Here is a 24,205-nt window from a genome sequence, read left to right as displayed (position 1 = left end):
AAACTTTTATGGAGGCTCTAGATGTGTTGTGAAAAGAATATGGATCATTGAAGACTCTCCTACCTGGAAGGACTGTTTGTTAGCCAGGATCATGTGGTCCGTGAAGTCATCACGCTCTTTACACCGGAACGCTGTGGCAATGTCAAGGACATCCAGTAGAATAAGAAGTTCGACAAACCTAAAAGACCAATAAGCAATCAATATTACCTCCACGTCTGTATGCTTCAATCACGTTATAAAGGACAGGCATTCGTTTTCTGAAAACACGGCTGAAGAAACAACTGAGGGGAAAATGCACTTCTCAAACACACCGGCATGAGCAGGGAAAGACTGCAAGGCACCGCACACTGGGTGAGTAAAATAATTCACCAAATTGTCTATTAAACTTTAAAAATTCAACAGTTATTTTCTAAAAAATGTCAAATATTACATGAAATTATTTCGCCAAACTAAAATAAAATTTGTCAACTGCTTTCAAAATGTACAATTGGCAAATTTGGCGAGTGCCAGTGCAGGCGTAACAATTTTTTGTATCTCCTAAATGCAAGTACCATACCTCTGTGAAAAGTGGGTAAATCATTGTGAAAGTCAAACTTGATCTGTAACAGTACATGATAAAGCTATACACAAAATTTCAGCTCAATATCTCAAGGCATTCTAAAAAAAAACATCCGGAAATATGTATGTTGGATAGATGGACGGACAGACAGATAGACACACAGAAATGAAACCTATAGTCCCCTCTGGTAGGGGACTAATAAACTATTAAAGTCCTTTTTCTTGCAGGTAAATGACTGGGCCAAGTAGTAAAACCTGCAGAAATAGCTTCTTATATCTGTATCGTATGTATGTTAGGTTGCATTCAGTCCAAAATCTCTTCACTATTGATTATCCTTTTATCATTCATCGACTATTCTATAAAAATTACAAACTATAATACAGTGTTTGAGATTAAAAATGTTGGGCAGTATCCCAGTTGGATACTAACATTTCAAAATCTGGTATCCCACCTGAGAATTTAGTATCCCACTTAAATGAAATTCATATATTACATCATAACAAACTTGGACGACATTGTTCTCGTTCCCAGTCTATTGCTATGTTGCTATTGCTCCAGTGTAGCATTAGACTGCGTGCGAGCTTGAAAATATCGCTACTTAACTTCACCAGTAAATGATGACTTTCACTGTTTCAGCGAAAAATAAAAATGCAGGATTAAAAAACAAAACATTATATGGTATCCCAGTGGGATACTGGGTTATTGAAGTCTGGTATCCAAAATTACATTCTGGTATCCCCGGGATACCGGGATACTGTTAATCTCGAACACTGATAATATATTCAAATGAGGGGCCCAGTGGTTCTCACCACACCTCTCAGACGTAATTACAAACTATAATCTATTCAAATGAGGGGCCCAGTGGTTCTCACTACACCCCTCTGACGTAATTACAAACTATAATATATTCAAATGAGGGGCCCAGTGGTTCTCACTACACCCCTCTGACGTAATTACAAACTATAATATATTCAAATGAGGGGTCGTGGTTCTCACTACACCCCTCTGACGTAATTACAAACTATAATATATTCAAATGAGGGGTCCCAGCGGTTCTCACCACACCCCTCTGACGTAATTACAAACTATAATATATTCAAATGAGGGGCCCAGTGGTCCCTCACTACACCCCTCTGACGTAATTACAAACTATAATATATTCAAATGAGGGGCCCAGTGGTTCTCACTACACCCCTCTGACGTAATTACAAACTATAATATATTCAAATGAGGGGCCCAGTGGTTCTCACTACACCCCTCTGACTAACTCACAAGCGATATTGAGCACGCCTGCACCCTCAAAAACAAGTATTGCAACAGTTACCGTATATAATAACCATCGGATTAGAAAAGACAACACAGATTTTTATTGTGCATTCAATACATGCATTTTAATTGCAACATTTTAGACAATATGGTCCGAAGTCTGTTTTTCTTACACGCAGGTGTTTAATCATTATAAATGTTAATAGTTACACATGTGTAAGACATAAACAGACTTTGCAAATTAGGCTCTATATCATCGGCTCTTGGAACGTTATGTATGTAAAACTGAAACTATCTGAGTATAATAACTTATCTTCTATAAAGGTTCAATATTAATAGAATGTTTTTACTTCAATAAATACTGAGAAAATAGCCATATATTCTGTATTTAGAAACATAAGCAGACAAATGCTATATCTTCTTACCCAATGTGTTTCACCAGTTTTTCATCAGCCTTACTTAACAGATGTTTGTAATTCTGTCGCCAACCAAACCCGTGTTTCTACAAGAACAAATACTTGGAGTTACAAACGAACAACATTTCAGGTTAAAAGGTGTAAGACTTATAAAATGATGACAATGATTTTTAAATACAAGTTCTGTTCTTAAATGCTTAAAATAAATGGAACTAATTATGAATGATCAGAAGTGTAATATTTGTCATGCAAAAGAGAAATCAAACGTCTTATATGACGTTTTCGTCACTTGCTAAAACTGATATGCCTAGTGTATTAAGTCCTCAAAACATTTGTGATTAAAAAAAAGAAAAAAAAAGGTAGTTTCTGTTTTCACACAAACCCTAGATATACTGACTATATTTACACCAGTAATATATATATATATATTAACATATAATAACTCATGCCCATACTGTTCACTTTCCCGAAATAACTAAAGAGAGGTTTTCAAAAAAAAGATGACGTACAGTAAATTTCTCCATGAGTTGGATGAATCCCCGGACGTCTGTGGTAAAATCTTTGTAGTACATCATCATCAGTTCCAGCAGCTCACACTGAAACGAGACAAGTCTATGTGAGTAATCAATGTCTGAACAGAAGCTCACACTGAAACGAGACAACTCTATGTGAGTAATCAATGTCTGAACATCAGCTCACACTGAAACGAGACAACTCTATGTGAGTAATCAATGTCTGAACAGCAGCTCAGACTGAAACGAGACAACTCTATGTGAGTAATCAATGTCTGAACATCAGCTCAGACTGAAACGAGACAACTCTATGTGAGTAATCAATGTCTGAACAGCAGCTCACACTGAAACGAGACAACACTATGTGAGTAATCAATGTCTGAACAGCAGCTCACACTGAAACGAGAAAACACTATGTGAGTAATCAATGTCTGAACAGCAGCTCACACTGAAACGAGACAACTCTATGTGAGTAATCAATGTCTGAACAGCAGCTCACACTGAAACGAGACAACACTATGTGAGTAATCAATGTCTGAACAGCAGCTCACACTGAAACAAGACAACTCTATGTGAGTAATCAATGTCTGAACAGCAGCTCACACTGAAACGAGACAACTCTACCTGCAATGAGCCATCAGACATAAGGCTTGTAGGTACTGGGTTCACAGCCCGGTACCAACTTTAATGACTCAGTGAGTAGGTGTAAGACCACTACACCCTCTCGTCTTTCACTAAAAACTCAATATTCGAAATAAGCACTTGTCCGTTTGTCCTGACAAGTGAAAATCTGTTCAGGCTAACAAAATATACCTTGGTGTTTGTCCAGTGGACAAGTAAAAAAACTCAATGAAGTTTAATTTTGAGCAATGAAAAACATTGTCCTTGTACTTTATAAAACAAACTATTTATTTGGACAAGTAAACATATTGGTGGATAAGTTGATTTCTAGATGTATTTTACCGGTGGACTGCAACTAACCCACTGACCTGGATAGACAGCCCAGATAGCTGAGGTATTTATACAGGACAGCGTGCTTGAACTGGATATAAGCACGAAAATAAGTTGAAATGACTAAATGAATGAGATACGTAATCAATGCGTGAAGCACAGTATGAGACAGGGTATAGCTCAGTGTAATAACGGTCTCCTTAAATGGACATTTCTCTTCTCTACCAACCAGTGCCCCACATCAAAGCCAAGGTACGTACTGTCCTGACTATAGGAGTGTGCATGTAAAAATTCCCTTGCTGGTTTTTTATCAGGACTGCTCTGGTTAGTGGCAGCAGGTTTCCTCCCTTTCTATAGCAAACATAGGCCAAAATAACCGTATCTAAAGACACCAAACAGCCATAGTTTATGACGTGTTGCTAAACAAACATGCTCTTCCTATCTAAAGCACCATACTTACAACTCATCTGAAGTGTGTGTTTAAAACCATACCTGTTCTTTAAGGTTCTGGTGAAGCCAAACCTGCGCCTGCTGTTCATTCTGAAAAGACCAATATTGATACAATCAGGGCTGCTAGAATTTTTATAAAAATCCACTAGGTATGGGATCAGTGATTTTAGAGCTTTACTAGCCAAGATAGAAAATTAACTAGACCTACTTTAAGTAAATTTAATAATGTTACTAATAGTAATAATGTTACCTAAAGAGCTTAAAAACTCTTACATTGAGGGTGGGAAGAAGAGGCAGGATATTCATATTTACATAGTTCACTAGCCGTCGGGCATGGTGATAGTAGTTAGTTACTAGCCCAACACTGAATATCACTAGCCATGGGAGTGGGGCTACCATAATCTAGAAGCCCTGTACAATGCATAATTACTATGGCCAAGCTAATATGTATATTGTGGTGACAAAAAACTCCAAAAACAGTAAAATGCTGCCATTACAAATGAAGTACTGCACACGTTTTCATTTAATATCTATATGATAGACTGCCTTCTTAATGAGGCTTGTGATTGGAACAAGAGTAAGTAGTAACCATCTCGGACAAACTGAACAAGAGTAAACTTTATTAAGTGTTCAATGATGAATGATATGCACAAAACATAAATTAATGTACAATTTAATATTTACTACACATTAAGTTAGATGGCAAAAGAAAAAATGAATGAAACGGTTTTCTTACAGGAGAGAACAGTGGTTTTTCATATTACACGTGGAGAGATTGGTTTAAAAGACATTTAAAGACATCTGACTGACTGCTCCATGGTGATCACCAACAATGCCAGTCATACAATCCAATGAAATTAACAGTATCGAAACTGACTGCTTTCTTATGTACAAGTTAACCTTGCAAGCACTATAAAATATGTTATAGTTGGGGATGTAAAACAAATAGAATTCTACACTCATACCTTTCAGATACCATTTATGTTAAAACTTATTGCTTAAAACAATATCCAACTCGTTTTCGTTTGTTAAAACTCATTGTAGTATATAGGGTCTCAAACCGACCACTTAGGTAGTATTTGGTGTGTGGTACTTACCATGAAGGGTCCATGGGATTCCCATGAGGGAACTTGTTCCTTGCAGCACATGTCAAACTGCTCATGGAGCTAAAAACAACCAAACACATCACATCCATTACAATGTTCACATCCATTACACTGCTGACATCCATTACACTGTTCACATCCAATACATTGCTGACATTCATTACACTGTTCCAGAATAAGTTAGTTTGTTTTGTTTAATGAGCACATTAATAAATTAATCATCAGCTATTGGTTATTCTGACATGTAAACATCAGAGGAAACCCGCTGTAGTCCAGGCCCTGCAATGGCGTGCCGTATACACTTTCTTAGGCATAGACTTTGACACTTGATTTGAGTATGGGCTACCCCAGGCATAAAAAATCTACTAGGTGGAATTCCGAAATTTGTAGCGAACACCGGAAATCGCAATTTTCCAAAATGGCTGCCATCAGGCCAGTGCCGAAACAGAAATGTATTTAACTTGTGACCAGAACGTAGTAGATGGATGATTTTGATGTCTATTATTGGGTTTTCGTGTATGCCCGACACGTTGGTGACGTCACGAAACATTTTAGACGTTGGTTAGTTACCGAAATCCAAGATGGCTGCTGCCCAAAGTCCGTCAAACATGAAAACGTGTATAACGTTTGACACAAATATAGTAGAATGATGATTTTGGTGGTTTTTATGGGGTTTTCAGGTATGCCCGACACAGTGGTGTCTTCAGGAAACATTTTAGATGTTGCTTAGTTACCAAATTCCAAGATGGCCGCCACCCAAAATCTGTCAAAAAATAAAAACCTTTATAACTTTTGACAGAAATATAATATGATGATGATTTTGGTGTCTTTTATGAAGTTTTCAGGTATGCTCGAGCTGCAGGAGCTGTCACAAACAACGTTTGGCATTGCTTATGCATTCAAATTCAATATGACCGCCACCCAAAAAACTGCCAAATCATGGGAACTTACAGAAGAGCAGCGCATGCTTGCCTGTGAAATTACCATGCCAAGAAGTTCCCCGTCACCCCAAACCCTCGATCAAACCAAGCCTTCCCCCTAAATTCAAAGTTATAGAGGAAACAAGCATCAATTCTAATCTTGATTGTATGTCTGCCCTCCGTGAAGCAGATAAGCGCGAGTTTCTTATATCCTTTATCAGGTGTGGTCTACCAAAGGTTGATGCTACTTGTGGTACTCTGCCTACATGGGGTGGTTCACACGCTCTTTTATCTACTGCAGCAGTAGACCTTGATGCGAGTGGGGTTTATGCCTGTGATCCCTTCCCCTGTGACTGACTATGCGCAAGGGTCTTCAAAACTTCCAGAGTGTCCGTCGGCAACTTACCCCATCTCAGTCCCTCACAGCTGTATTTTGTGATGAGGGTGTGTTTCATACTGTGGCTGACATCATGATGGCTGAGCCGAATGAATTCTCTGACGTGCATGGCATGATGGGGATGTTTCACTGGGTGATCCTGCTGAAGTGTGCTAGGCAGTATCTGCAAGGTTCCGATATTGAGGATGCGCTCACTAAGACGGAAGCGTATGGTAAACTGATCTTAAACTCAGTTTTGGAAGGCAGCCATTATGTTCGTTCCTTCCATGGGATAATGATGGTTTCAGACCTGATCAGCTTGTTGACGTGGGAGGTGTTCTGGCAGTGGTTGGGTCAGAGTGGTAGCAAAGTAAATGATAACATAATAACATGTGCGACCGAGGTGCACAGGGCTCTCTGCGAAAAGAAGAGGTCGATAGAAACATTTGCAGAACTTGTCCATCAAGCCTCAGAGCTTCAGGACAAATTTGAGTACATTCTCAAGGAGTGCTGTGCCAAGTCCGAGATGTGCCAGTACTTGCAAGTATTTCAACACATAGCTAGCATCATTAAGCATGCCGTTTCATCAGATAGAGAAGGAAACTTCCCTCTACATATGGCCTCCGTAGAAAAATCTCTTCCGAACTTCAGGGAGAGCGACTGTCTAAATTATCTTCGCTACGGCTCATTTTATCTAGAATCAACAAAGGTCCTAGAGGCAACAACTACAGCTCCTGTAACTGTGTCACCCAAGCTGATAGCAGCAGCTCAGCGTGACATTGAGATCATGAAAGAGCGGGGCATGGCACTTGAATCTATACATGTCCATGATATCATCCCCATTTCTACCATATTTGAAGGTGACCTCCCCTCCAAACCCGACAAGAGCACACTGATTGCCGATTTGGAGAAGTATTTAACGGATGATGAAATGCATTTTCCTAGGGGAAACCTTTCCGTTATCTTAGACTTCATGTCTAAAATTAGGTCATTTCCAAAGTTAGCATTTTTTGGAACATTCGATCGCGCAATTAGCTGTGTTCTATCTGAAGCCCGTTCAATTTGTTCCAGTACCAGCCTCCACATTGTATTTGACAACTACCCGGAGTCCTCCATTAAAGCTGGTGAAAGGCTCCGTCGTTCTGGCAGAGTGGGTTCTGTTGATCTTACTGAGATCATTGCAGATATCCCCATACCACAGCAGCTTGACAAGTTCTGGACATTGTCGACCAACAAAACTAAGTTGCAGGAACTTGCCCGCCAGCTGGCATCAACTCATGAGCTGGTCAAACTGACTGTCGTTCTCAGCGGATTCATCACAGATGAGAAAGTTGTGCCAGCACAGTTGCTGCTTGCAGGCAGATCGTCATCCCCACCATCTGCCGAAACCTCAGAATCTGTCGAAGCTCTGACATGTCATGTGGAAGAAGCTGACGAATGCCTAGTTGTTCACTGTGCATGGGAGGTGGATCGTGGGTGTGGTCGGCTGCTCGTAATATCCAATGACACCAACACAATAGTGTGTCTACTTCGCTTTATCCCTCAGTTGCAATTGATGGGTCTTCAAGAGTTGTGGGAAGAGTTTGGCTCCAGTGAGAATAGGCGTCATATACCACTGCATGTCCTCACAGATAAGTTGAGAGAGGGACTGTGCAGGGTTATAGTGAAGGCACATGTCCTTACTGGCGATGATGCACTCAGTAAGATTGGCACAGAACACACATCTCTCTTATGTGATCCACAGAAGTTCCTAGCCAATTTTGCTGAGTCAAATCAATTAACCAAAGAGTTTGCGCAGAAGGCTGAGGAGTATTCGTTCATGTGTGGGTTGGTGCAAAGTCCAAGCCAGAATCTCGAACCTTCAACCAGCTTCGAGTGGAGTGCCATATCCGAGCTACGACGCTGAAGCCACTGGAAGCCGTATCCCCCACATCAAGTGTCATTCGTGGCCATATCCAGAGAGCTTTTTTTGTTGTGCGTAAGGCCCTGTGCCTTCTCGATGACCCCCACTCAACTTTAGACTCAAGGAATTATGGATGGGTGATTGATAATGACATCCTGCTGCCTGCAAAGTGTCTAAATTCACTACCCCACGGGAAGCTTGTCATTTGTAAATGCATGGGAAAGTGTGACAAGAAGCACTGTCCATGCAAAAAGGCAGTGCAAAACTGCATGATCTTTTGTCACAAGGAATGAAAATCAGTGTGTCAAAATAAGTAGAGTGCCTAACAGGTCAGTGACTTCTTGGGTATTAAAGATATGTCACCGCAATAAATGTGGACTGTTCATCCAATGTCGCGATAGGACATGATTATAACTTACTACTAATGTTTTAATTTCTTCATATGTTAATGATTTAATTTAGTATGCAAAGAAAACAGTAAATAAGTAAGAATTTAAGTTTGCCTTATTAGCAATGGGGTTGTTAAGTGATCAGTGTTAATTGGATTTATAAATTGGATTTATAAATCAGGCCATTTTTTTCTTTCTTTTGTAATGTACCTGTGTGAATTTTATCAATAAACGTATTAGTATTATTATTATTGTCATTATTCTTAGTACACTATCTTTTCATTCTTAGTGCTTGAAATCATAGCTATACAATATTCATACCATTATTGACCACAAAAGACACCAAAATCATCATTATATTAGATTTCTGTCAAAAGTTATAAACGTTTTTATTTTTTAACGGATTGTGGATGGCAGTCATCTTGGAATTCGGTAACTAAGCAACATCTAAAATGTTTCTTGAAGGCACCACTGCGTCGGGAATACCTGAAAACCCCATAAAAACCACTAAAATCATCATTCTACTATATTTGTGTCACACATTATACACGTTTTCATGTTTGACAGACTTTGGGCAGCGGTGATCTTGGATTTTGGTAACTAAGCAACATCTAAGATGTTTCATGACATCACCAATGTGTCGGGAATACACAAAACCCCAAACATAGACATCAAAATCATCCATCTACTATATTCTGGTCAAAAGTTAAATACATTTCTGTTTCGGCACTGGCCTGATGGCGGCCATTTTGAAAAATTCCACCTAGATTTTTTATGCCTGGGGCAGCCCATATTCAAATCATGTGTCAAAGTCTATGCCTAAGAAAGTGTATACGGCACTCCATTGCAGGGTCAGGACTACTACATGTTTTCCTAATGCAGCATGGGATCTTTTATATCCACTTCTAACGCATAGGGATCTTTCCCACAGACAGAAAAGCACATACCTCGACCGTTGACCAGTTGTGGTGCACTGGTTGGAACGAGAAAAAACCCAATCAGTTGAATAGATCCACCGAGGTGGTTTGATCCTGCAACGCAAGCACCTCAAGCAAGCATTAAAGGGCCTGAACTCAGTTTGAACTCAACGTAAAGTATTTCCAACTAACTTACTTCAACTTATTTTCGTGCTTATATACAATTAAGGTTTAAGCACGCTATCTTGGGCACACACTTCAGCTGTCCAGGACAATGGGTTAGTTGTTAGTTGGTTAGTGATTAGTGAGAGAGAAGACGTGTAGTGGTGTTACACCTACCCATTGAGCCCTTAAGAACTCGCTCTGGGTTGGAGCCGGTACCGGGCTGCGAACCCTGTACCTACCAGCCTGTAGTCCGATGGTTTAACCACTGCACCACCGTGGCCAGTTTCCAACTAACAGTCTTTTTGTCAACTAAAATTACATATTGAAAATGTTTTCTTGTTCAGAGATTACCGGTTTCTGTATGTATAATGTGTTTGCAGTCGTATGCTAATGTTTGTTACCGTCATTATTCATTTTACTTCATATGTTGTTTTGGGTATTTTTGTTCCACATTAGATAGAAATGTAAAATTTGGTTTGGGCTACTACAAACATTAGGATAACAATAAACAACTTGTTTATACAGACACTGATATTCGAAACAAGAACTTGATATGTGATTGTAGTCATCAAAAAGGTTCTGTTAGACAGAAAGACACTCAGGACTGTCCCTTTAACAGACACTTTCTCACAAGAAGTAATACACCGACAGAAAACTATCAAGTCTTGTTAAACATCAAAGCTATTGTGGAACTCTTATTTTCCACAAAATGCTTACAGAACTGAAGAAACATTTTCTGTCTGATTATTTTGCGCTCTGAATGAATGTAAAAATGGTTGATGATATCCAACGGTTTTCTATGAACTCGCAGTAACATTATTTTGTAATATATCCATCTGATATTTAATTATCTTAAACATTCAACAAATGCTTCAAATCTATTGTTTTATCACATAGTTTTTAAACTGCATATAGAAGATATTTTGTGTTATTCAGAAACCAAACCAAACAAATAGTTACTTAATACATTGATATACTACTAATTGGGTGTCAAACAAGGGCAGGTAATTAATAAATAGATGAAAAAACAAATAAATCTGTATCCTAACCGGACGCGTACAATGCAAGCAATTTGTTTAGAAACCATTGGTTTCAACTGCTGTATCCGAACGGCATGCGCATGATGCGACAAATAAATCTGTCATGCTGCACACGGCCAGTTAGGATGCAACAACTGAAATCAATGATTTCTAAAATAATCGCTCGCATCTGGTTAGGATACAGCTTTAGTGGTAATGTCAACAAAATAAGAATCATCTCCAACACAATTAAATTCCAGCATACAATATTATTATACCAACCTTTTCAATGAGTTTTGTCTCTCCTAATAAATCATTTAGGAATGTAGCATACACATCCTGCAAGTACAAAATAAATAGTCTTAGAAATTCACAAAGCAATACCAAAAATAAAATTTAAATTTAAAGAAAGAAAGAAAGAAAGAAAGAATGTTCAACATATTGAATAATATAGTATACGAAGTTCACATACATTAAATACAACTTAATAAAAAAGGAAACATTAACTCTTTGGAAATAACCAAACTATTTAGTGTATGATTTTTAAAAATATCCAATGTATATACAATAATGTCCAAAGTCTTCTTTAACGTTTAGGTCATAGGCCTTGATCAAAAACCAGTACCAAATATGGGCTTAATACAACCTGATGCCTGTTGACCAATACACAGACCACTAATGTTTTAGAACAACAATAAATATTGTTTAAACCAAAAAAACAAATGTGTTGGCCACTTCATTGGTTTTGGATATGTCAACAGTAAAAATACCACAGCCTTTGGTATACCAGTTGTGGTGCACTGGCTACAGTGAGAAATAGCCCAATGAACCCATCGACGGGGATCGATCCCAGACCGACCGTACATCAGGTGAGCTCTACCACTGGGCTACGTCCTGCCCCTTCATGAGTCAACCGACGGGGATCGATCCCAGACCGACCACGTATCAGGTGAGCTCTTGACCACTGGGCTACGTCCCACCCCTTCATGAGTCAACCGACCCGATTGATCCCATACCACCGTGACAATCAGTGAGCTCTTTACCACTGGGCTACGTCCCGCCCCTTAGACCGACCACGTATCAGGTGAGCTCTTGACCACTGGGCTACGTCCCACCCCTTCATGAGTCAACCGACGGGGATCGATCCCAGACGACCGTACATCAGGTGAGCTCTTTACCACTGGGCTACGTCCTGCCCCTTCATGAGTCAACCAACGGGGATCGATCCCAGACCGACCGTACATCAGGCAAACTCTTTACCACTGGGTTACATCTTGCTGCAATAGAGTGGTACGTGATATTCACCCTGTATGGATGTTGAGCGTTGGGCCAGAAACTGAGGACCTGCCGTAGACATCTGAGCAGATAGAGTCGCTCGGTGAAGTAGTAGTCTCGGATCTTCACCACCAGGGCTTGGGAGTGTCGCTCATCACTCAACAGTTGCTGAAACAAACAAATACACATCACAGCATGAAAAATAAAAACAAACATATAAACGGCACTGGCTGCTCATTATAGACTTTTGACAGGCGTCACAGTAAGTAAACCAGTTTTCATTGTAATGTGGCAAAGCACTGTAATAATTTAGCTAATCTGGAATTTGAATGATGTCAGTATTCCATTGACGTCACTTTGCATCTCCTCACAATAACCATCAACTGGGTACATAAAGTTTCCGTTTTAAGAACGCTGGAGAAATTCTAATACAAAATTGCCATTGAAAATGTTTTGTTTCAACATTACTAATATACCTGAACATTTTGGTAATTCTGACTCATAGTCATCAGAGGAACTCGCTACATTTTTCCTAATGCAGCAAGGGATCTTTTATATGTACCATCCCACAGATAGGATAGTACATACCATAGCCTTTGATATCCCAGTCGTGGTAAACTGGTTGGAACGAGAAATAGCACAATGGGTCCACCTATGGGGATCGATCCCACACCGACCACGCATCAGGCAAGCGATTTACCACTGGGTTACATCCCATCCCTTTAAGAGAAAGTATGGTAAGATATGTTTATTTGGTGTGTACAAAGCCAATACATTGGGTGCAAAAAGTGACTGTCATTGACTTAGTAAAATCAATTTCACTAAGACAAAGGAAGATATATTATTTCTTATTATTATTATTAAAAACAGAACAAAATCATTTGTACATTTACCATCACACAGGTGAGAAATATTTTCTTAAATCTAATTTTTTTTTTTTTTTAGTACTCAGGCTGGGTTTTCCCCAAGACAGTCACAAATATGAACATCAGAAAACAGCTGTAAAATAATAACCTGCAGGTTTTTCTTTGATCCTCTGAACTCATTAGCTAGGAACGAACAGAACAGGTCATAACTCTGTATCTCATCCAAGCTCTGAAAATAGGAAAACACATGTGGGAAATGATGGTAGTTTTCATGCATACAGTTCATTATATAAACATAACGTTGTAGCAAGTGAATTAAATTGTAATGTTTATAGTAACTTTACAAGTTACTCATTCATGTATTATCTCATTATGATATTTTACAAATTACCCATTTCCACACTATAAACTGACAATATGGTGATAATACTTTGGTAATTATGTCTATTCTGATAAATAATTTTTACAAAGTAAATGAATTGGATATATATTCTCTAAAATTAAGGATGCAGAAATTCACTGGCCCCGAAACTAAATCCCAATTATGACCAAAATTGCACTAATTTTCCCAACCCCATCAACCATGGGACCATGGCGAAAAATCTCTGATAAATCCCTGGGTAAAGTCTGACATTACAAATGTCAAATTTAGTTTACAGCTATCACAGAGCTAACTCGTGTCACTCACCAGGAAGATGCCCAGTTTCAGGGTGAACTCCAACTGCAAGCCAGACACCTTCTTCTCCTCCTTGAGTAGTTCGCCCAGTGGACTACTGAAATTAGAAAACTTACTTTAATTACAAGCCTATAGTCTTTCCCACAGGTAACGTTGTTTTCTTACTATGGTATTTACTACACCTGGATTGACTATAGATCGCTGCTCCTATAGACTATTTTCTGGTGTGATATGTAGTATTTTATTCATACAAATGATGGCTGATATCAGAGTCTCCTTTAATATGCAAAATTTCACCTATTTTTGCATATAATTAGATACTTGCAATAATAATCTAAATAAAAAATATTTTGGTGAAAAACAAATGACTTGAAACAAGGCTAGCTCTGGGTATGCAGAAAATATTGTCAAATTATCTAGGATTAAAAAGGTTTAAAACAAATTACATTTATAAATTTACCAGTGAAGTTCAAAATAAATTGGAATTATAAAATCACCAATGAGATCTAAAATCATACCTTTGCTTCTTGTAATATTTCAGCCCATTGAAAATTTTCTCTCTGTTAATTTCCAGTTCACTTTTAATCAATTCCTGAAAAATAAACAATAAAATGTTTGCGCATAAAATAAATATATTGTGACAACATTATTATTATCGAATGTTGAATTTAATTTCTTTTGAGTTTCATAATGCTACAATAAATTCATCTACCTTTGTCCAAGTGAACCAGTTTTACTTGTCAACTTGCTTTGGTTTAATTAGACAGTGAGATTCCCCTGGTCCGTACTACTACCAGTTCCGAGTTGGCTATTGAATGCCAGCCGACACAAATGATGCACAGAGAGCCACCACATACCTGAGGCAGTCCACGGGCAAAAGTAAATAGGTCAGAGATGTAGCTTGCACAAAACTGACAATTCAGATCAAGAATCAGACCAAACATTTTGGACCTAAAACGAGGATTCTGGGAGTACTGCTAAAACAATACATGTCCCCTACTAAGCTCAACAAATTTGTGTACCTCCTTAGTTCAAAAGCCATAACTCTGTGACAAATGGGTAACTTAACATAAAAGTTAAATTTGTTATGTAATGGTTCAGTACATGATAAAGCTATACACAAAATTTTAGCTCAGTATCTATCGTGAGGCATTGGGGGGTAACACAGTCTGGAAAATTAATTGTCATAGCTCCCAAGTTCAAGGGCCATAACTCTGTGACAAAATGGGTAAATTGCCATGAGAGTCAAACTTGATCTGTAACAGAACACGATATCTTTAAAGCAATACACAATATTTCAGCTCAATATCTTGAGGCATTGTAAAAAAAAAAAAAAGGTCCGGAAAACTATATGGGACAGACAGATGGATAGACACACAGCCTATTATACATTGTATATATATATATTAGTTTAAAGTACAGAGATCTTTTGTTGTAACTAGTCATTCTGTTGTGCCTCTTTTTCTGTTCTTCTAAGTAAAATATGCTTTGATTTATATCACTCATACTGCACAAAATGTGTATTCGACTTCTGTATAAAAACTAATTTAAAACACAGAAATACAAAATACACTTCAACTTAAGGTGAGTCGGACTTTAAGTGATAGGTAAGATTTTTCATAAAGGTGAGCTGCTAATTAATAATTGCAAATTCCATATGATTTCTATGAACTGAATGAACCATTCAAGAATAAGTACATCATAAGTAGCTTGTAAACTCTGTGGTGTTTGTAATACGGTATAAATGTCTTACCTTTGGTCTCAATACTCCAGTACCACTGATAAACTGCCACAGAGTTCTGCTGCTGAAACTGGACGAGACATAAAGACTTTCATTTTATATGTAGGTATTCAGTTATTACAATCATATTCTAACTGTTACAGAGTTCTGCTGCTGAAACTGGACGAGACATAAAGACTTTCATCTTATATGTAGGTATTCAGTTATTACAATCATATTCTAACTGCCACAGAGTTCTGCTGCTGAAACTGGACGAGACATAAAGACTTTCATTTTATATGTAGGTATTCAGTTATTACAATCATATTCTAACTGTTACAGAGTTCTGCTGCTGAAACTGGACGAGACATAAAGACTTTCATCTTATATGTAGGTATTCAGTTATTACAATCATATTCTAACTGCCACAGAGTTTTGCTGCTGAAACTGGACGAGACATAAAGACTTTCATTTTATATGTAGGTATTCAGTTATTACAATCATATTCTAACTGTTACAGAGTTCTGCTGCTGAAACTGGACGAGACATAAAGACTTTCATTTTATATGTAGGTATTCAGTTATTACAATCATATTCTAACTGTTACAGAGTTCTGCTGCTGAAACTGGACGAGACATAAAGACTTTCATCTTATATGTAGGTATTCAGTTATTACAATCATATTCTAACTGCCACAGAGTTCTGCTGCTGAAACTGGACGAGACATAAAGACTTTCATTTTATATATGTAGGTATTCAGTTATTACAATCATATTCTAACTGCCACAGAGTTCTGCTGCTGAAACTGGACGAGACATAAAGACTTTCATCTTATATGTAGGTATTCAGTTATTACAATCATATTCTAACTGCCACAGAGTTCTGCTGCTGAAACTGGACAAGACATAAAGACTTTCATCTTATATGTAGGTATTCAGTTATTACAATCATATTCTAACTGCCACAGAGTTCTGCTGCTGAAACTGGACGAGACATAAAGACTTTCATTTTATAAATGTAGGTATTCCAGGGCCGTAGCTAGGATTTTGTTTGGGGGGGGGGGGGGGGGGCAACTGAGTAGTTAAGTCGAAAACTCCTTAAACAGTCAAGAAGAGAATTTTCTTTAAGTTTTTATAATGCTTTCCGGCTTTTTTCAGGGGGGGCAACTGCTCCCCCCCCCCCGCCGCTAGCTACAGCCATGTATTCAGTTATTACAATCATATTCTGTTACAGAGTTCTGCTGCTGAAACTGGACGAGACATAAAGACTTTCATCTTATATGTAGGTATTCAGTAATTACAATCATATTCTAACTGTTACAGAGTTCTGCTGCTGAAACTGGATGAGACATAAAGACTTTCATCTTATATGTAGGTATTCAGTAATTACAATCATATTCTAACTGCCACAGAGTTCTGCTGCTGAAACTGGACGAGACATTATGGGCCGATTTCATATGTCTGGGTTTCAAAACACCGGGTTATATCAAAACCTAGGTTTAACACTGGTTTACATAAAACATTGAAAAACTAGACCAAGACATACACCCGTGGTGCATTTCACGTGTGTTTTTTACCCGTGTTTACAAAACCACGATTTTTACATGGGTTACCCGCAAATTTGGAAAGGGACATAAGCGAGGAATAGCTTATACTTCATCACTTTGTAGTTGAAACTCATTACCGGTATATTATTAGCATTCGCGTTCGAGATGGAAGATTAGCTACCTCCTCCCCTCCCCCCTCCTCCAAATGTGGAGCAAACCTTCACATTCTGTCAAAAATGATGGACATATTTGGGAAAATGAGCTGGCCTGAAAACATTTCACCATGTATTTCCATCATTTTACTCACAATATTAGTTATAATCCATGTCAAATGCTTACAGAACCCTACATAGCTGTTGGTAATAATGAAAAAATGCTTACAGAACCCTACATAGCTGTTGGTAATAATGAATAAACGTTTTGTTATTGGCGTTTCCCTTTAATTCTAACATAATATTAAAAAAAACAAAAGATGGGACGCGTACGCCTGAGTGCACCGAGATAACGCCTTGTTCCCCCTTTATTAAGACGAGACAAACACAAAAGTGTGTCATTATAAGCCCCCCTGCTCCGGAGTTGGTCACTGGCGAAGTCAGAGGCTAAATCCGAAGTGGGCGTGCCTGAACCTCTGTGGATAGGGGCACGTAAAATACAGTTTCCTTCCTTCCTTCATTATAAGACTGCAGTCTATGAGACGTTTATTGCTTTGATACCGGTGGTAACCGATCAACGTCCATTACTAGTACTTCCTGTTTTTGTGCAGTTCATACACCATGAAGAAATTTTTTATTTTTACTAATTTAATAAATAACTATATTTATTACCCCCAGTGACCACTCATAACAGGGAAAATATTTTCCGTATTTTCTCAATGAGAAATATTATGCAGTGTTGTGACGTACAATATTACTGGATGTTTTGACGCTTACAAACCAATGACTGCATAGGCAGGATTTTGTACTGGGGGGGGGGGGGGGGCGGCACCTGGCAGCCAAGTAAACAATGGTATTGAGTACGCCACTGATCACCCCTAATTTTGCCGGGATTGGAGGGGGGGGGGGGAGGGCATGGCCCCCCTGCACCCACCCACCCCTGGCTATGCCACTGTTTCTGTAGTGGCTTCAAATGATCTCTAAAATACGTTCACATTTCATGGTTCTGCAATACTGACGTAAAACACAATTTTGCTGCCAAAATTATCCATGAAAAAAAGTTACTTTGAGCAAACCCAGCGAAAAACCACCTCAAGGGCAGGTTTAAACAAGCAATACAATTGTAACCCAGTGTTAAACTAGGATTACTGAAAACCAGACATGTGAAATGCACAGTAAACATGACCCAAGGTTTAACCTAGGTTTAAACCATGTTTCCAAAACCCACCGATAACCTAGACATATGAAATCGGTCCAAAGACTTTCATCTTATATACAGGTATTCAGTTATTACAATCATATTCTAACTGTTACAGAGTTCTGCTGCTGAAACTGGATGAGGCATAAAGACTTTCATTTTATATGTAGGTATTCAGTTATTAAAATCATATTCTAACTGCCACAGAGTTCTGCTGCTGAAACTGGACGAGACATAAAGACTTTCATTTTATATATGAAGGTATTCCAGGGCCGTAGCTAGGATTTTTTGTTTTGGGGGGCAACTGAGTAGTTAATAGTCGAAAACTCCTTAAATAGTCAAGAAGAGATTTTCTTTAAGTTTCTATAATGCTTTCCGGATTTTTTCATATTCTAACTGTTACAGAGTTCTGCTGCTGAAACTGGACGAGACATAAAGACTTTCATCTTATATATGTAGGTATTCAGTTATTACAATCATATTCTAACTGCCACAGAGTTCTGCTGCTGAAACTGGACGAGACATAAAGACTTTCATTTTATATATGAAGGTATTCCAGGGCCGTAGCTAGGATTTTTTTTGGGGGGGGCAACTGAGTAGTTAATAGTCGAAAACTCCTTAAATAGTCAAGAAGAGATTTTCTTTAAGTTTCTATAATGCTTTCCGGATTTTTTCATATTCTAACTGTTACAGAGTTCTGCTGCTGAAACTGGACGAGACATAAAGACTTTCATCTTATATATGTAGGTATTCAGTTATTACAATCATATTCTAACTGTTAAGCCAGGGAACATTTAGTTCAGTATCATGTCATGATTCGCTACTGAAGTTTCAGAAATCGCTACACAATTTTAAAACTTTTTAAACAATAATTGCTAATCAATTTTCAACTGACTAGAAAATATCACTAATCAAGACTTTGAAAACAAAATGTTCCCTGACAGCACAGAACAAACAAGACTAATAAATATCATACTGATTATTTCACTATACTGTTACTAGCACAGAACAGACTAATAAATATCATACTGTTTATTTCACTATACTGTTACTAGCACAGAACAGACAGACTAATAAATATCATACTGATTATTCCACTATACTGTTACTAGCACAGAACAGACTAATAAATATCATACTGATTATTCCACTATACTGTTACTAGCACAGAACAGACCGACTAATAAATATCATACTGATTATTCCACTATACAAGTTATTTATTTCTGAGCCGCTTGTTTTCTAAATTAAATAATAGTATATTTTTGTTATTTCCAAAACACTTATTTTTATTTTTACGTGCAACCAAATTCTGTTTTCATTACTAGTCAATTTTTACAATCTAGCTACATTTCCAGACCCTATGCTAATTCCGCACTCTACTCGTTGGTTTTAAAAAAAAATTCCACACCCTATGCTAATTCCGCACCCTACTTTTAATTGATTTTAGACAAATTTCCAGACCCTATGCTTATTCAGCCCCTATGTTTAGCCTGATTCGCGGTCGGTGGGCCCATTGGGCTATTTCTCGTTCCAGCCAGTGCATCACGACTGGTATATCAAAGGTTGTAGTATGTACTACCCTGTCTGTGGGATGGTCCATATAAAAGATCCCTTGCTACTAATCGAAAAGAGTAGCCCATGAAGTGGCAACAGCAGGTTTCCTCTCTCATATCTGTGTGGTCCTAAACGATATGTCTGACACCATATAACAGTAAATAAAGTATGTTGAGTGCGTCGTTAAATAAAACATTTCTTTCTTTCTTTATACTATTACTATTTGGGTCATTTTATGTTATATGTGAATGAAAGTGAATTCTCCAACTAAAAACGTTAAATAAGAGTTTAAAATCCATGAATGGAATTACTAACTTGACATGTTTGAATTTGGTCAGCTAGTATGATTTTATTTTACATGTCATATATGTAGGAATGAAAAAGTGGTAAAATATCCATGCATTAGCTCCACATTGTTAGGGTTAGGGTTAGTTTTTGGGTTAGGAAGGTGAGGTTCTCTCTTTATAAATGTACCATATATTGCTGTGTATTAGCCGACTCCTTATATAAGCCGACTTCTTGACCCTAAATATCAAGTACAAAATCATCGGCCATGTGTATAAGCCGAAGTCATCTTTTTTGTCCAGTTGTACCATGTATTGATTTTAACAATACTGACAACAAATAGACATGTGCTTTTTTTTTTTTTCCTTTAAGTATGACAGACATGGTAATCACAATTGCAATGTTAACGTCTTCCATGTCATGCAAAAATAACTGAGCACTGATATAACATAACAGGAATTCAATGTGTAACAAGATATTGCTGCACCAGATAGCAAAACATAAACTCATTAAGGCATGTTTAATCCCAGTTTCCCCTAGACACAGAAGCAAAAGATTCTGTGGTCCATGACTTGTGTTCACTGTCATATGGCATGGTCGTGTGACAATTGTGGGAGTAATTATTGTCATGAAATACATGTTGTTTTTCAGTCAGCAATGTTAATAATAAACTTACTTGATTTATGGCATTACTTAACGGTTTGATGCACCCTCCCAATAAAACAATAATATTAACAAAAGTACTGGTGAGGTACATTATATGCCAGTCAAGAGTTTGAGGGAAAACTATAGATTTTAATTAATGTGTTACGGGTATGATTCAATTCTAATTATGTGACATTTTTGCAATGGGATGGATGAACAGTTTGTTTTGGACCAAGGTTTGATGTTTCTGTATGCATTTGCAAGATATGGTCTGGACAAGGATTTACTGTTATGTGCAGTAAACCTAGTAATCGTAAGCAACACACTGCTATCCCAAGTGGTTCCTACATGTGAGGTTTGATGGTCCTGTATGCATCTGTATGCAAGATATGGTCCAGATAAGGATTTACTGTTATGTGCAGTAGACCCTGAAAAGTAGGTCACAGTGACCTAGTAATAGTAAGCAACACACAACTCTCCCAAGTTGTTCCTACAAGTTCAGGTTTGATGGTCCTGTACGCATCTGTATGCAAGATATGGTCCATGTATAATTGAAAATAAATTTCCAAAGGACTTTTTTCTGGTGGATAATTAAATATGGCACACATAAACTACATACCATTAGCTATAAATGAGACCTGCTTCAGGATTTTAAAAGTATAGCTATATGTTTTTTAGTAATGTCTTAATGGGGGAACTAAAGTCTGAACCACTATGATAAATTATTCTCCGACGTTTAATTACTGATACAGTGAAACCTGTCTAAACCGGACCCTGAACATACCAAAATCCTGTCTAAACTGGACCCTGACTGTACCCAAATCCTGTCTAAACCACACTCTGAACATACCGAAATCCTGTCAAAACCGGTCAAATTTCATGGTCCCGACGGAATATTCTCTTACTTAAACCTAGTATCTTAAACCATGCATTAAAAACCTGATAAAACCCGAACCTGTCCATTTTGGAAACCGGACTGATTTTTGGTTCAAAAATGTTAAATCTTTAATTAATTAACCTGAACAAACCGGCGTAGTGTAAACGAATGAATTTCAAGAATCAACTTAACGAAAACACAACTACCAGAAAACAACGCTGACTGGAATTTGTGCTGTCAGGCCCGTAGGAGCCGGGGGAGCCGGGGGACTAGGGTGGGCTCACTCCACCTTTTTTCGCCAGTTTTTCTTTTGGGACTTTAAAATTTCTTATAATGCTAATACGGAAACCTGACGATACGATAGAACAACCATAAAAATTAGCCCCCCCACTTTGAAAATCTGTCCTCGGGCCTGGCCGTGCAGCATCCAGTGTTACGTCAAGGGTCACCGACTTCTGCTGTCTCAGCCCAGCTTAGCAGACATCAGAGTAATTAATAATCAATTGTTTTCAAAAAGATCAGATACTCACACATTAGAGTTTCCACCTTTGATTTTTGGTCATTGCGCTTTGATAATGAAATACTGATACACAGAGAGAAAACTGCTAGAAACAACTAAATTTAGAGTGAAATACACACGTGACTTAATTTGTATATTATACACTAAATACAAACAGAAAGTGTTATCTTTTCTGCAATAGAAGCAAGAAATACGCACACTGAATTTTGTTAAGAAAGAACAAAAAAGTCTCGGTCACCACCGGCTAAACATAGGCAACCTTAATTGTGGTAAAAACTAAATTATCTTTAAAATTTGTTGTTTTTATTTATGTTTTAATGTTGGTTAATAAATAAGAAAGATACATTAAAAAATTGGGATATAGCAACATTATTATTAGTCTGACAGTTACATTCATATGGCAATTCTCAGATTTGTTCCTTTCCAGAATTTTACAAATTTGATGCCGATGTCAAAGGAAATAACTCTGTATTCTAAAATTCAACCCTCTAAACACCCCAATGTTTCACTGGAGATTTTATCCACATTTTGTCCAGACAGAAATTGTAAAAAAAAAACATCACAATGACACAAAATCCGCATCCTACTAAACATGTCACCTATCTCATCTTTGCTAAGATCTCCTTAGTTCATCAAGATAAACTGATTATTCATTTTGTTTCAATATATGTGATTTGTGTGGGTTGCATTATATGCATTATTAATATTTATGCCATTAAAGTTTGGAGGTTTTTTTGTTTGTTTGTTTGTTGTTGTTGGGTTGTTTTGTTGGGTGTTTTTTTTGGGGGGGTGTGTGTTTTGGGGGGGGGGTATTATTCTTTTTTATTATTATTAAAAAAATAATTATTGTCAGTACAGGTCATTACTTATTTTAAGGCTTTCATTTATTTACTTTTTTAAAACTTATTATTTCCGTTTTCTTAATATTATTATTACAGGCCATTGGTTACATGTGTTTCAAAGGTTTTTCTCTCTCTCTTTTTTTTTCTTTAAATACTAAAAAATCTTTGTTTAATTATTATTGCAGGTCATTAGCTATTTAAGGGTTTTATTTATTTATTTATTTATTTATTATTAATTTTTGTTCTTTTTTGTTTTAATTTTTTAGTTATAATTACTGGTTATAAGAACTTATTTTAAGGTTTTTATTCAGTTTAAAAAATATATTATTATAAATATTTTTTAATTAACCTGCACAGCCCCCATCCTAAAAAATATTTGATTATAATAGTTTCATTAATCTTTCATAATATTTCTATTAATCTTTTATAGCAAGTTCTGGGAAAAAGGTGTGCATGTATGTGTGTGTAAAGGAAACATTTATAAATGAAAAAAGCACGTTTTTATTTAGTTAATAATTAAATTAATTTATTATTATTTTTATTAAATCAATAATTTATTTATTTATTTATTATAATTATTAATATTATGCAGTAATTTATTATTATATTATTATTTATATATTATTATTAATTATTTATTGATTTTTCAAAAAATATTAATTAATTAGTTTATTTATTATTATTTATTTTATATTATTATTATTGTTGTTAAACGTGATATTCCATTAAATATTGTATATTGTGGAAGACACTCGTGAACCTGAGATGAATAATTGTCAAAATAATCCCTTCCGCCAACAGTTTTCAATCACATTTTTAATGTGCTTATAATGGTTGGCGGGAATATTCGAGATTTTGTTAGTAACTGAAAATTGGATTAATGCAGGATTACTATTTGGATAAACTGTCTATTTATGAGTAAAACATAACTCAGGAAGTTTTCTTTATACAGTAAGTGTTTATATTTATTGGTACATCTCATATTTCGCCACGAAATAATTAATTCCATGGTTGTATCGATTCCGCCTGAAATCTGGGCGGAAAACACACGCTTGTTTTTGCTATTAAACTTGTAAACAACGGAGGTCCAATAAATA

At 37.1% G+C, this 24,205-nt stretch overlaps 1 protein-coding gene across 1 annotated transcript in view; it reads right to left on the bottom strand.

Moving 5' to 3' along the window:
- LOC121382808 (nucleoporin NUP188-like) overlaps positions 1–24,205 on the bottom strand; it is a 137,070-nt gene that overhangs the window by 111,938 nt on the left and 927 nt on the right. The window contains exons 2-12 of the mRNA XM_041512428.1: positions 15,520–15,577; positions 14,285–14,358; positions 13,779–13,863; positions 13,239–13,319; positions 12,255–12,392; positions 11,232–11,288; positions 5,252–5,320; positions 4,197–4,244; positions 2,751–2,837; positions 2,251–2,327; positions 64–178 (exon numbers count right to left, since the gene is read on the bottom strand). Coding sequence (XP_041368362.1) covers positions 64–178; positions 2,251–2,327; positions 2,751–2,837; positions 4,197–4,244; positions 5,252–5,320; positions 11,232–11,288; positions 12,255–12,392; positions 13,239–13,319; positions 13,779–13,863; positions 14,285–14,358; positions 15,520–15,577 — 889 coding nt within the window. The remainder of the gene's footprint in view (positions 1–63; positions 179–2,250; positions 2,328–2,750; positions 2,838–4,196; positions 4,245–5,251; positions 5,321–11,231; positions 11,289–12,254; positions 12,393–13,238; positions 13,320–13,778; positions 13,864–14,284; positions 14,359–15,519; positions 15,578–24,205) is intronic.

This window comes from Gigantopelta aegis, chromosome 10 (assembly GCF_016097555.1).
Source record: "Gigantopelta aegis isolate Gae_Host chromosome 10, Gae_host_genome, whole genome shotgun sequence".
Lineage (NCBI taxonomy): Eukaryota > Metazoa > Mollusca > Gastropoda > Neomphalida > Peltospiridae > Gigantopelta > Gigantopelta aegis.
Note: the sequence above shows the minus strand (reverse complement) of the source record. Positions and strands in the feature narration are given on the sequence as shown.